Genomic DNA, 15,567 nt, shown 5'->3' with positions numbered 1-15,567 from the left:
TCTTCAGCTCCAACGAAGATGTTTATCATTACTATAATACCAGGGACCATATGGTCCCCCACAAGTGTGGCGTAGATGCGGTAGACCACCGCATGTATGCAAATGAGCCTTGTTTCATATCTCGTTTCTAAAGTGTAACCCTGAAGAAGACGTGTTTGCGTCGGAAATTTGGTATTCATATAAATAATTTCCTTGTTAATCAGACTTAAGTACTCCGCCGAATTAATCCCCTTCTTTGTGATCCCTGATGATAGCACCCCGAGCACGCGCCCTCGCCCCCCCCCCACACCCAAATATTGATACATTTTCATTTCCCTAATTCACGTGGCAATAAATATATCAATTATTCATTCATATTCCTACGCAAATATTAAGTTTTTTTGTTGAAAGAATACATGCATGATTGCTATGCTTGTTTGATGGCTAGAAACATGTATTTTTCAATCCGCCGCGGGTAACATGAAAAATGTGAGCGCCCCTGCAACACAACACCAAAATTAGTGTAATGGATGCGATGGCGACCTAGCTCTGTTTGTAAGCTTTTAACAAATTACGAAGTCTCTATGTCCTCGGGAAAAGTATCGAATTCAAGGGGACAGAATGATAGGGTACGGCATGGTGACAAACCCTTGTTGTTATATCACTACTGCGTGTAAAAGAAGCAAGAGATAATTCGGTTCCTGGGGGAAATCGTCTTTATTTTTCAGTATGAAGATGTTTACTTTTCGTTGCGGCATTGCAACAACGGTCAACATTTGCCTTCTTTGATGCGCCTGAATCATTTTAATCGTGACTGCAAGAATTCCCTCGTGGTCATTATTTACAATGTCGTTCTTCTTCCCATACTTATAATTATTTAAATCTTCTTATCTCTATTTTGATTGTCTCTGATGCTCTCTGGTTGTCATGGTAACTTTGTCATCTTACGTCTGTTTAGTCGAATACAGTATCTTTGTCATATCTGGCATATAGTCGTTGCAGTGGCAATTACACTTCTTCATGAGTGTAATAGAGGTGGAGTTGGGTTATGAGCTGCAGCACCAGTAGGCGAAGTGATCGTAGAGTTAATATCATCAGCGTCATCATTTTATAAAATGATCATTATCAATATTATTGAGAAGATTATTGATCATAATGGTACCATTATACTTTTCATTTTCATTTTATTATAATTTTTATTATCATCATTATTAGTTATTGATGTTATTATTATCATTATTAGTTATTGATGTTATTATTATCATTATTGTTATTCAATTACTATCATTACTGTTATTATTACTGTTATTTTTATTATTATTGTGATGATTCTATTATCATTATCATCATTACTGTAATGATTGATTGACTTTTATTTATCTCTTTATTTTTCGTTTCCTTTTCAATGACCAACATACATGCAAATCAGAAAAACAAACCTCTAGGGTATCATCAATAAAAAACACATAAAATTACATCATTAATCAAATAAAGAACTAAACGTTCTAAATATATTATTGATTGAGTGCAAATTTAGAAATAAAAGAAATTAGATAAATACATGTGATGTTCCTAGAAAACGTAAACTGTAAATTGATTTCAATGCTAACAATCATTCAAAAGAAAGTACAGCAATTACAGGGGAGGTTAAATTGAGTAAATGTAGAAATTTGGATTTCGAGGAAGATAGATGCATGTCCGTGAATAAAATTGCTGACGGGTAGGGCCCCGCCTAAATGATAAATGATTAAAACAATTGTCCTATGATCAAATAATTTATGATAAGTTTGCAATTATTGTTTTCTTTTGTAGAGCAACTGAATGAAACTCTGCATCAGATTCCTGAAGACGACACATTGTTGGCATCAGCCATCAGCAAATTAATCAACCAAGGACGGAAAATTATGGAAGTTGCGGTTCCAGACACACGTAAAAGATTCGAAGATTTTGAAGGTAAATACCAATTCTATTTTAGTAGAAATAATAGACCTTTAAAGGGATGGTCTGGGCTGAAAATATTTATATCTAAATAAATATAGTAAAATTCACATAGCAAAATGCTGAAAATTTCATCAAAATCAGATAACAAATAATAAAGTTATTGAATTTTAAAATTTGTCAATATTTTGTGAAAACAGATATATGCACATCGTCATGAATATTCATTAGGTGAGCTGATGTCATATCTCAACTTTCCTTTTTCTTATGTTATTACATGAAATCATAATTGTTTCATTTTTTCATACATGTGTAAATCATGTGTCTCCATTATGATAAAATAAGTTGCGGTAATAAATAACTAATGCACTTAATCAGTTATCAATTCAATTGTTTTAGTTTTTGGTAGAAGAATTTTGAATAAATTTGATTTCATAAAAATTGTAATAAAATACAAAATAACAATTGGAGATATGACATCATCAGCCCACCTATTGAATATTCATGAAGACATGCCTAGAACTGTTTCATGGGAATACAAATCTTTAAAATTCAATAACTTCATTATTTGTTATCCGATTTGATGAAATTTTCAGCATTTTGCTCTGTGAATTTTTATCTATTTATTGAGATATAAATATTTTCAGCCTGGACCATGAAAAATAAACGAAAATTAAGCGAAACTTTTAAATGTCTTAACCTTCTTATTTCACATCCAATTTTGATGAAATTTTCAGCATTATGCTAATTTGATTTTTCTCTATTTATTCAAATCAATATTTTTATTGGGTGGACTTGACCTTTAAGGTTACGTGGAAGATGCACGAAAACAAAGGATGATCGAACAGAGAACAATGATGAGAAAAAGTAATTGTTATTTCTTTAATGATGGCAGTGATTGGTGGCGTTCTGAAAGTACACATGGACTGGCCCATGGTACCCAAGTCCCTCCCATCTGTTGATGAGCTGAAGTCGGAAAAGGACGATAATAAGGTTTCTCCGGAGTGCCCTCCTTTCTCTAAAGACACCGAAAGACTCTCTGATTACTGCATATCTCAGCTTCTTCCCGACGACGGGTAAGCCTGTTGTTACTTTTTTTTTGTTTAATTTTCTTTTCGTTAACAGGACCATGCTGAAAAACAGTCAATCTGAGCTTGTTATCCTGTATAAAGATAGTTTAATAAATAAATAAATTTTATACTTAATGGACAATTTCCATCTTAAATATATGCCGTCACTATATCTGCAACTACTTCTTCTACTAGCTTCCAATGCTACTTCACTAGTGTAATTGCCTTTGATTGAGTCGAGACCAGCTTTGGTTTAGGGCCGAGTAACGTGTACAAACCTATGCAAGAAAGTCTTCTTTAGTGGCCCTGTCATTTGGAACTTCCGGCTCCAATGTCGTTCCCCAGGTCGACTGCTAATACTTCTTTCGTGGGGGCGTCGTGGTATAGTGGTTTAAGACTCTCGACTTTCAATCTGAGACACGTGGGTTCGATTCCCAGCTATGTTGGTGTGTTTCCTTCAGCAAGAAATTCACCCAACAGGTGAGGTAAATGGGTACTGGTATGAAGTAATTCCTCAAAAGGATGTGAGCGCCGGAATTGGTAGACTAGCTTGAGCACCTAACAAGTACGATACCGGCGCCATACAAATCCTATATTACTTTATTATGTATTCATTTATTTCTACTATACTTCTACTACTGCCGGCTTATTTTATATGGACGGTCTTCGCACTCAGTTTCCAAACAAACTTTTCATTTCCTTGAGGGTTGGTGGCATGGTATTAAACTTGTGAACGATCACAAATCCATTTTGGGTCCCGATATCAATATCATGTCTTGCAATTCAGGTCAAATTTGAAAGTAATGGCTGATTTGCTTCCACATGGAGTTTGAATTGATTTGATACAGCTTGAATTGATATATATGATATTGTAAAATTGCATCAGATATTTCTGTTCTTGAATCACACTCAGGTGCTTACTCTGCTCATGCACGGCAACCCCTGGATGAAACTATGTTTTGCAAAAGGGAATCAGATTTTTTCCTTTACACCCTTTCACAACATTATCATGAATACACTAATCAATATACTTATCTGAAAATAAACCGAAACATTCATTTTCGTAAAAAGAGTAAGTCATGACTCATCTAGAATTCTATTTATATGATTTATTATTTTGACACCACCAATGTCATCCTAAAACTTTTTTTAAATATATTTTTGAGAAATTGTCTTCTCTGCTTATATTACATTTAACGGATGTCTACTATTAGTGGCACAATACTTGCAAAACTTCCATCATATTAAGGAAATAAAATGAAGTCCGTAGTATTGTCTCTGGTATATTGTCGGAGCGTACCCTTCTTCGTCGTCGTATCGAAGAGCAATTAGAGAGATACCATCTTATAACGACGATAAACGGATATGAAAAAGTGCACTGAATACATTTTTTTTTTCATTACATGACATGGTTGTCACGAGAGGGGTTCAGAGAGTTTGCAATGATGAGGATGTGAATGACGTGCTGTTTGAAAAAGGAAGATGGAAGAAAAGTACCGACCTAATGGAGGTCAGAAAAAAAGACGTGGGTGATAGTTGTTGCGAAAGCGAGAGGTAGAGGGAGAAGGAATACGGGTGAGGGTGTAGTAAAGAGAGTGGGAGAGGAGGAGGGAAATGATTAAAAAAGGAGAGAGAGAGAGAAAGAAAAAGAGAGAGTAGAGAGATTGCAGAGTAAAAAAATATATATGTGATATGTGTTGTATGCGATATGGGTCAGGGTGTGTGTGTGTGGGGGGGGGGGGGTTGCGCGCGCGCGTGTGTATACCCCCGAATGTATGGTCCGAAGAAAAGTTTATAATAAGAAAAGATGATACAAGAATAATTATTTCATGAAAGAGAGTGACTCAAGCAAGTGAAAAATAATTAAATAAAGAAAGACAAAATACACATGTATAATGAGGAATAAGAATTGAGTAGAACAGGTGGAAAGTGGAATGAAATGAATAAATATGCGACTCAGTTTCATAGACAAAGATAATGTTTTTATCATTATTGTTTACCAAGAGAAAATGAAAGAAACGTTATGAAATTAAATGCATTTCATTTAATGAGCTGGTTACTAATTAACTTTTCCAATCATTATCGTAATATGAATTCTATACCTCGTACGCTCAATTAGCGACATAACCGGAATCAAGATAGATACGACAGGTCGTCAATTTCCTGTTTCAATTACTGAATTGTTGTACATGTCCTATTGCAAGATCGATGAAATGAACTTTGAATTATTTTCATATCAATATCTTTTTGTCTGTATTGTTGTACCTTTTCTTTATTTAAAAAACACCTGAATACCTGAAATTGTCCTTCTTTTCATTTATCTATTTGTTGCCAAACACTTAATCTTCAAAATGTATTCACAGTTTGTAATATTCTCTTTGTTCTCGGCATTGCAAGGCATATGTTCCATCTCGAATGAAACCATTTCGAAATGGAAGACAGGAGAAAAAAAAATCAAAGCTTGCCTAAACCATGGCAGGGGAGACATTATCTAACCTCTCTTTATTCTTGTAATCTTCACTAAAATCCACCATTATGTGCACCACAATGTTGAATTTTAAATATGCCAAAAAATATTCATGATCAGTTTGGTTGCTTTGCTCCCTTGTTTTCATTTTTTTCTCTGTCAGGACAAGATCATGGTTCCAATTATATAGGCCCCCTAACACCAAGGCGTTTTCAGATTTGCAATTGGAATATTCAGAACAAACGTCGAACATCCATAAATAACCAAATAGTTTTCATTCGCTTTGCTCCTTTGCTGTCATCCATCATAATTTATCATTACTTATTCATCAAAATTGACTGATATGCTTGTTCACCGTTCTTTGAAATGTTTTTTTCTTTGGAAAAAACCATCGCTAATGTATCTCTCTCTCGCCTCAGGTTAACTGATGTTTCTTCTGCAAGGTGTCAGTTAGACGACGAATGCATCCAGAGAGTGTATCTATCTTGTCATGGATATGATCTTACTCATCAACTCCTTTATCTAATGATAGGTATTAAGGTAGGTCAGAATATTTACAGCCAGGTTTATTGGTGACCTTTTTTTTTTTTTTTGGGGGGGGGACATGATGAATATTCGTCTAAATTCAAGATCATCTTAATGTTCAACATCATAATATCGACCTGACTTTGTGAAGAGAAAAGGCAAATGCCAGCAACGTTTATTTGCGTATACCAAAGCGTGCTCTATTTCCCTATATCTAATTAATACTAAGTTGAAATAAAATAGAACATGTAACACAAAAAGTGAATGCTATAATTTGACGAAGAAATCAAATTAATACCTTTTACCAATAAATGCTTAATATCAAAAGAATCACTGAATACAAATGAATGCACAGCGAGCGCCTTATAAACATTGCCAATAATTTTTCAACATCCGTGCATTATAAATTTACAAATGTTACACATCATAGTAATGAAACAAACCAAACTAAATTAAAATTAAACAAAAACAGTTAGAGGGGATAAAACCAGGTCACCTTGTGAATTTTTGTTCTTTAGGAAAATTGAACATCTTGTTTTTTGTTCGAATATAATTAGTGTCTCCTTAACAGAAAAAGTAACGATTATCATGGAAATTACAATTTCTTTAAAATTGACGATTTGGTACATGTATTTCGCTTTTTTATCAATTTTTTCGTTGGCACGATCGACTTGAATCGGAATATCTAAAACCAAATCTATTTGAAATGTTTCAAGAAACATAAAAGCACAAAGAGGGTTAGATAAAAAATTGGGAATACCTGTGTGTGAAATGTTTAGAAATTGGTTGAGTCACATAATATTCGAAATGTGCGTTTTCATATATATTTTTGCCAATGCCATAACCGGAAAGCAGTGCACGTCTTTAGGGAAAACTGCGACGGGTGCGATTTCGTGAGAATCGTTCCCATCGCAGTTTGCAAGAGTATAAAAGACGGGATGTCGGTGTCTAATTGCGCTCTTCATTTTTAGATAACTCAGGTGTTTCCCAAAATAGATTAAACCGTTTTATTGTTATTTCAAATTTCTAAATTATTTCTACTTATCTTTCCCTTCTTTCACCATTCGTCAATTCTTTCTTAAGCCTTTTCGCGCACACTGAAAGCGGCACGTTATAACATCTCGAGATAGGCAACTAAAAGTAAGAATTATGGGAATGGTTTACCCTATCTCATCTTCATAGAATCCACCGCTATTGCAATTTCAAATTCAAGTGCCCTTACCAATTTGCCTCGAATGGGGTGTAATCTGAGAAGATTCGCCATTGCGTAATTGAACGAGTGTATAATTGATTCGATTGCGGACATAATTCGTAAAACGATACCGACGATGCAAAACAAAATTTCTCCTTCGCTCAAAAAGTATCACTCCAGCCTATTTCCCCTACTATTCACTCACGTCGTCCATCTATCACTGTCTAACGGGTTTTTTTCTGTGCTTTTCCTCGTTTTCATGAAGTATTTGAAATATAAGTTTATGCCTGGCTGTGTTAGTTTTTTTTACAGTTGATAAGTAAATCCACTGATTTTACTTCATTTATAATAATAATAGACAGTTCTTGTATAGCGCATAACACATTATAAATAACGTCTCTATGCGCTTCCAAAGGACTTGGATATTATTACCCTGGCTTTAGCCCCGCAGCCTTTTACAGCGCTGGGGCGTTTCAAGGAATAAATTCCTGCCAGGTACCCATTCACCTCACCTGGGTTGAGTGCAGCACAATGTGGATAAATTTCTTGCTGAAGGAAACTACGCAATGGCTGGGATTTGAACCCACGACCCTCTGTTTCAAAGTCCGGAGACTAATCCACTGACTAATCAATGTTATCAAAGATATGTTATCAATATCTTTTTGGAATTTTTGGCGACACCAGTGCCTGAGAAGCGAAATGTGAACTAAATCACTTCGACCATTGGGCGTATCTTTCTGATATAACTAATGAAGTTAGACGGACCATTTTACCGCGGCTCTGACCAAGGAAAGGAGTGGTCCCACTGTAACCATGGTAACGAAGCATTGTCTTTGAGACAAACATACTTCATTCATTCGCCAAAGGTGGACTCGAACCCACATCTTTATTAGCGTTTATGGTTCGACAGGCACACGCTTTACCACCTGAGCAAACTCTTCTCTTTGTCTTTCATTGTATATCTTTTCATTTCATTCAAGCGTAAACTGCTACACTGAAAAGGTTCATCTGATTGGTTTAAAATCAAGTTAATTTTCGTGATTGTGGAATAAATAATGTTTTTTCCCACTGCTATTGAGAATTAATCATCACAATTACCATAATGATAATCACCGAAAATTACAATCATGGACATCACAAATTATATTTACCATCACCATCACCATCACCACCGCCAACATAGACATTAACACTGGGACGGATCCAGGATTTCCCAAAAGGGGGAGGGGGCAATTTGGAAAATTTTGACAGCCCCCATAAAGGTCTTCACTACCAAACCGAGGTAATATGTTCCAGAAAAAAGAAATAAAATGTCTTACTACCAAATTGATGTCATTTTATTCCATGAACAATTTGACAAGCCAAAAATTCCTCATTGCATGTCATATTCCACTGAAAATAGTGTGGGTGCCCCTTAAGGGGAGGGGCGCATGTGCCCCCCCCCCCCCTGGATCCACCACTGATCAACACTCTCCTCATCATCATCATCAACATGAAATTCATTATCTGTCTCTTGATTCCACCCACTCTTTCGTCGTCGTCTTAATCAACGTCCATGTCAATACCACGATCAGGTATTCCTCTTTCACTCTGGGCCCCGTCTTACAATGAGTTGCGATTGATCCAATCACGCCCAACTATGGACGGCCAGCGACGCCAACATCTATTATGCTTGTTTGTTCAAAATATTTTCTAGATATGATGTATATTTCATGTATTCATTGTTTTCTTAATAATTCACAGAGCGTCTCTTTGTTTACAAAGGACATTGTGCAAATTTCCTGTAGAAAAATTTATGACACTGATGGATTTCCTTGATAGTTGTGGGTGATTGGATCAATCGTAACTCTTTGTAAGACGGGGCCCTGACATCAACATAGTTATCACTTCCATATTCATAAAAGTATTGCAATTGCTTATTCCTCACTTCTATTCTCATATGTGGAAAAGTGATATTTTCACACTGTCCTTCATTCCTTATCCGGTCGTTCTTTTTTGTCCTGATTTATTTCCATAATTTTAGATACTCGGTTGTTTCGATGTGTTTATAGACTAGACTGTAATTCAATTATCCGTTTGTCTGAATATATTTCGACCCATTTCGACAGTGTATTTATAATTAGAAAGGGAGTGACGCATCAAGAACATAGAAAAGACAGTGGAATTCAATTCGTACATATATATAATGTAATTTTGAAGTCATAAATGTTAAGTAAATGTTTTCCCCACAATTTTTTTTTTGCAAATTGCGAGGGAGGGAGCTTGGTTTAAAGGCTTACAGCTTCCGAACTGACATGTGGGTTTGTTGCTTTGCAGTTCATACCTTAGTTGGTAGCTGCAACCCCAGGTATGCCGAAAAATATTTATATTGGCCCGAATTTTAAACTAGAGAAAAGCCATGAGTTGTGTACTTTACCTTCTATTTCTAGAAATAGTGAAATTATTGCGAGACATTTTGCAAACCTTCCTGCGAGTGAGTGTTACTATGGGTCTGATAATGAGACTATGACTTCCTGCTCATGTCGGAAATACGTTGGCCTTTCATCTTAAAGGACATGTCCACCCCCAAAAAGTTGATATGAATAGAGAAAGAGAAAAGTCCAACAAGCATAACACTGTAAATTTCACCAAAATTGGATATAAAGTAAGATAGTTATGACATTTAAAAATTTCGTTTAATTTCACAAAACGGTTATATGCACATCCTGGGGCCCGTTGTAGAAAGAGTTGCAATCAATCGCAACTCTAACAATCACGCGCAACTTGATTTTCAACCAATCAACAGCGCGCATTTGGGACTTGCGATTGATTTTTTGGCTTGCGTTTAAACGCAACTCTTTCTGCAACGGGCCCCTGGTTTGTATGCAAATGAGGGGACTGATTAGGTCACACACTCATTTTTTCTTTTGTATTTTATTATCTGAAGAATGAAATATTATAATTTTCTCCTCATTGTCATGTAAAATCAGTGGCGTAATGAGCCAAACATTTTAAGGGATCGATGTGGCGTATCGCGTAAAATTGATAACGCCCATGTGTGAAACAAAGTGTTATTCCTCCCTGAACATGTGGAATTAGCATTGTTTCAACACTTTATAGTTCAAGTCAAGTTACTCCTTATTGTTAAATTTGCAAAAATTGAAATATTGTGTAATTCAAACAATAACAAACAAAAGAAACTAAGTGAGGGACATCATCGACCCTCTCATTTGCATGTCACCAAAATTATGCATGTAACTGTTGGTGAAAAATAAGCGAAACTTTAAAATGTCATTACTTTCTTAATTCACCTCCGATTTTGATGATTTTGATTTTTCTGGGGTGGACTTGACCTTCAAGCTTATTTTTTCATCTTTAACAGGTTTACTACTGGTAGCTCTTTAAGTTTTGGTAAAGTTTTGTATGTAGTTCTCACAGTAGGCCCTGGCGTAACCATGATTCTGCGTGCAGGATTTAATTACAGGAGTTATTATTACCCTGCTCCTTTCTTATACATCGAGTTCCTGAAAAGACAGAAGGCTCAATTCTTAAGTCTACACAAAAAGTATCACCTGTTAGAATAATTTACGTTATATGATCTGCATAATTTAAACGGATTTGGGGGTTCAAATCGTAAGAAAATGTATATTTCCCAGTTTTCTTTAGATTAATCATGCTTTGCCGTCTCTCCCCGCACCCCCTTGTCGCTTATTCATTTTTTCAACATGTTTATGGAAGGGTGGCATATTCTTTAATCAATTTTATCTAGATTAAATCAATGCATCGATGATGCAAAGAAAGGTCAATACATTTCTTTCGAAAATCATGATATTTGCTATACTTATTACGCTTTCAAATGCCATTTTGAGTTTGATATGCGCTGATAGATTGACAAGTGCGATGTTATCATTATCCAACAAAGGTCATGAAATAGCAAGTGACATGTCAATCTCCCCGCTGATTCTTGATTTCCATTAGCTATCATTTCGAAAAATTTGAAAAAACGCTCTTTGTCCTGATAATTGACGTCGCCATATTGATGTTAATATAAGATTTAATATAAGACTGAATTCTACAGCAATCATTAATAACAGATGTTATCGTTACCTTTTTTGTATTAAAGAAGATTGAAACCCATGAAACGAGCCAGCTTGTGTTAAAGAAGGAAAATGAAAGAAGAAAGTCAATAAAGGTTTAAGTAATATTGGACAAACAATGAGAACATTATGAGCATTTGAATGTCTAGATCATTAATGCTACATAGATGTACAACTCCCCCCTCCCCCTTATGAAAATATACCCAAACAAAACTCTTTGTAATCAGTCTACCGTCTATTGATATTACAAGCAACCATCCATGATATAATGTTGTGAAACCTGTATTGCATATCCTCCCATAAAGATAAAAAGAACAGACCTGATTGTAGAACAGACGAGATAAAAGAGAACATCGAAAAGAAATATGTATTACAGTAATGGGGAAGTTGTATTTTGTGACATCACATATTGGTCTCGTTGCTAATGAGTGGATCTACATAGCATAAGTGCTCTCAACATTTAAGGTTAAGTCCACCCCAGAAAAATCGTGACTTGAATCAATAGAGAAAAATCAAACAAGCATAACACTAATACCGAAAATTTCATCAAAATCGGATGTAAAATAAGAAAGTTATGACATTTTAAAATTTCGCTTATTTTTTACAAACAGTTCTATGCATAATTCAGTGAAATGCAAATGAAAAATTCGATGATGTTCCTCATTCATTTTTTTTTTTTTTAATTGTTTGGATCATACTATACTTCAATTTTTACAGATTTGACAATAATGACGAACTTAACTGAACCATACACCGTTAACACAATAGTAATTATACATGTTTTAAGAGAAATAAACTTAAGGAGGAAATTAGAATGTTTCACATTCATGTAGTAAAATACAAACGAAAGAGTGAGTGAGTGACGTCATCAATTCCCTCATTTTCATACCGTCCAGGATGTGAATATAACTGTTTTGTGAAATGAAGCTTAAAAATGTCATAACTTTCTTATTTTACATCCGATTTTGATTAAATTTTCAGTGTTAGGCTTGTTGGATTTTTCACTTTTTATTCAAATCAACTTTCTGTTGGGTTGTACTTGTCCTTTAAACAGGTTAAAATGCTCATAATTCTCTTAAATCATTCAATATTCCTCAAACTTTCATTGATCTGTTTTTTTTATTTTCTCTGTTATCATGTTTGTAATATGAATTCATCTTGGTTCAAGGGTTTCATTCTACTTCCATTAAATGATGCATGTATGGATTTGAGAAATATAGCAATAAGGATTCAGGCACGATTAAGCAGAAGGGGGGGGGGCACGTGTCCCGCTTGACCAGAATGTACCCCCTTTCTCGTGCTTTCCCATGTCATCACACGCCACTATCGTAGTGACGTATGGAAGTTACCTTTTGGAGCTGAAGTTCAAAACTAATAAGCAATATACTTTAATGAAGATGAAGATGATGAATTCCGGTGAATATATCATGTTGTACTCATACAATAATATTTGTCGATATTTCCCATTTTATCTTCCGACTTAGAGCGAATGTTCTCAAGTACTGGTAGACAGGCTACGAGAAATGGCACCCTCTAGTGTGCAAAAGCAACAAACAATAGAATCTATCATTGAAGGATTCTGCTTGGATATTTACAGGGAATCTTTGAATATCAGTGACGCTGGTTTCCCCTTGAATAAACGAGATCTCTTTATAGAACAAGGTATGAAAGAACATTGCTATGATCATGATTCACAATTTTTATATCGCCTTTTTATAAATTCTCTAAGACTAAGCACTCCGTATTTTAGAAAATAATAACTTAATAACCAAACAAACGTATACAGTGTTATAGCCATAATAGTAAGCAAAATATTTGCAAAATTAACTACCAAATAATTATAATACATGCACACGCTCACACCTGCGCACACTGTCCACACACACTCCCAAATACAAACACAAACATTTCATCCACCAAAAACTTTACTCACTGACTCTCCCTCACATGAACACACACATTCACAACCCACACAGTCACTCCCCACCCTCTTTTTAGAATTATCTTTCTCTCTCTTTCTTTCCATCACTCAGGCGGGCAATCACCATAAAAAAAAGAAAATAAAACAAAAAAAACATAAATTTGGAGGGTATACACACACACACATACTTTTTTCACACACACAAACACACCCTCACCCCACACATATATATAATTAAGGAGAAAAATAAAATGACAACGTTATTATTTTGTCATATTTATGTAACTTAAAAAAAGGCTGCTTTGTCTATGTCTGCATAATTATCCCTAGTATCGGGTTCTCATGCAATAAAATTCGTGTCCTAACATTGAACAAATTTCTATATTGTTTTGTTCTTCATTTTCTCCATCTTCTTTTCAGCTGTGCTTTGCGGTCTTCTCAATTATATTGATTTCTTTCGACAAGATTGGGTAGCAATAAATTTGAGCTGGCAGCAACCACAAGGTTGCTACAATTACAGAGATACCGAGTACAATGCAGGTAGGGAGTGCAGAGGTAATGACATTTTCATTACATGCATAATGCTGACTTTCTAGAACAATTAAGTCCTTTTTTTTCCTTATAGGAAATTTATATAATTCTTTCTTTTTATAAACCTCTTATGTGTCTGCTGTGCCTGTGAGCCTCATATAAATGTATATTTTGAATTTTACCTTTGAAATTTTTATTTTATTTTTTAAACATTTTGTAAAGAATTATTAAATTGTTAAAATGATTTTTTAAAGCTGAAATTTTGTGAAGTTCCAGTCTACCAACGTCCGTATAATTTCGATTAAGTGACATATTCTAAGAAAAAGCCACGTGGATTAATTTGCTTGTGCATTGATTATACACTTAGTTCATGCACTTGACTGAAAAGACAAATATCCAAAGTTTGAAATTAATGCATGTTTCATGCTATTCACATTGCATTAAATGGAACGTAACTAAATTATAAAACTAGACAAACATGACAAAGACACAACGGCGTTATTTCTGGATTGATTGAACAAATCTTTTATTGATATCCATCCTTTTTTCCATAGTTCTCTAATGCCTCTTTACTGCCACTTCCCTATCTACTAACTGACAATTACCTATCTACTTTATACCGACTAGCTACTTCTACTGCTTCCACCACCCGTCACAACATCTATACCACGTACCACTTTAAATAGTAGTAGAATTACTACCACACCACGGCACTACTTCAACGATTACTACTTCTTTACCATTACCACTACTGCTTATTATACAACTCACACGGTTACGCTTATTTTTAGATTTTGATATCACTTCGTCTCAGACTTAACGTAAGGCCTAATAAAGCAAACGTTTATTAGGTCAAATGAATTCAGTAAAAACAAAGTGTGTAAGTTCCGTATGCCGTATTTTTTTTCGTAAGGAATAGCAACATGTTTGGAGAAACATGTATCTAGTGATCAATGATATGAACCAATGAAAATAACGACTACTGTCGGAACTATGGCTCGATGATTTATTGCAATTTCTGTAGTAGGCACTATTCGAGTTCTCAATTCGAAAATATTCTGATGCTAATCGTTCATGTCGTAATACAGCTATTTTCGATACACTGTGATATATTACTGATATATTATTGCGAGTCTGCCGCTCTCTGTCGGAGAAACTTTAGCCGGAGAGGGAGTTGTTTAAGTTAGCTCTCTGTTTTGCTCTGACACTTCGAATTAAAGACGGGCAGTTGGTTACATGGCTCCACCCACTGACCTTTCTTCGAGGCCAGTGACTCCGCCCTATTATGATGCACGAATGCGTACGGATCAAAAGTGAGATATCCCTTTTCATCGAATAGGAAAATAACAATGAAGACGGATATTATTTTTCAAATGATGCTAAAAATACGATTCGTTAAATGGAGCAAACACTTAGCCTTCTGTATACTCTGGGGCCATGCTCCAAATATCAGGGAGACACATTTCCATACACGAGCAATGGTAGATATAGGCCAAATTATTTTGGCTATTTTCCAGGGCTGTCACGCCTTCAAGATTTGCTTTTGTGCCGTTGCCGTTTTGCCGTTGCAACTATTTCATTTATTGTGCAAAGAAAATACCACTTAAATTTTGTATTTGTGTATGATACATTTGATTATACAAGATCATTTTTCATTATCTTGATGTCAAATTTTAGATATGTATTTACCTGTCCAGATTTTTATGAAAAATATTGCAAAATCAATAAATGGAAATGAAATTAAATGAAACATTATTGTATAATTAGTTTACATTCACTCAGAGAATACCAGCTTTCATTTTACTTTTTGGTTGTGACTACTACTACTACTACTACTACTACTACTACTACTATATTACCACCAACAC

General features: G+C 35.0%; 1 protein-coding gene across 1 annotated transcript in view; it reads left to right on the top strand.

Moving 5' to 3' along the window:
• The window catches only part of LOC129269343 (UPF0764 protein C16orf89 homolog), a 29,248-nt gene that overhangs the window by 5,415 nt on the left and 8,266 nt on the right, over positions 1 to 15,567 (top strand). The window contains exons 2-6 of the mRNA XM_054906836.2: positions 1,792 to 1,932; positions 2,813 to 2,993; positions 5,874 to 5,994; positions 12,732 to 12,909; positions 13,589 to 13,708. Of these exons, the coding sequence (XP_054762811.2) occupies positions 1,792 to 1,932; positions 2,813 to 2,993; positions 5,874 to 5,994; positions 12,732 to 12,909; positions 13,589 to 13,708 (741 nt within the window). The remainder of the gene's footprint in view (positions 1 to 1,791; positions 1,933 to 2,812; positions 2,994 to 5,873; positions 5,995 to 12,731; positions 12,910 to 13,588; positions 13,709 to 15,567) is intronic.

Source organism: Lytechinus pictus, chromosome 10 (assembly GCF_037042905.1).
Source record: "Lytechinus pictus isolate F3 Inbred chromosome 10, Lp3.0, whole genome shotgun sequence".
Lineage (NCBI taxonomy): Eukaryota > Metazoa > Echinodermata > Echinoidea > Temnopleuroida > Toxopneustidae > Lytechinus > Lytechinus pictus.
This window is presented reverse-complemented; position numbering and strand designations above follow the sequence as displayed.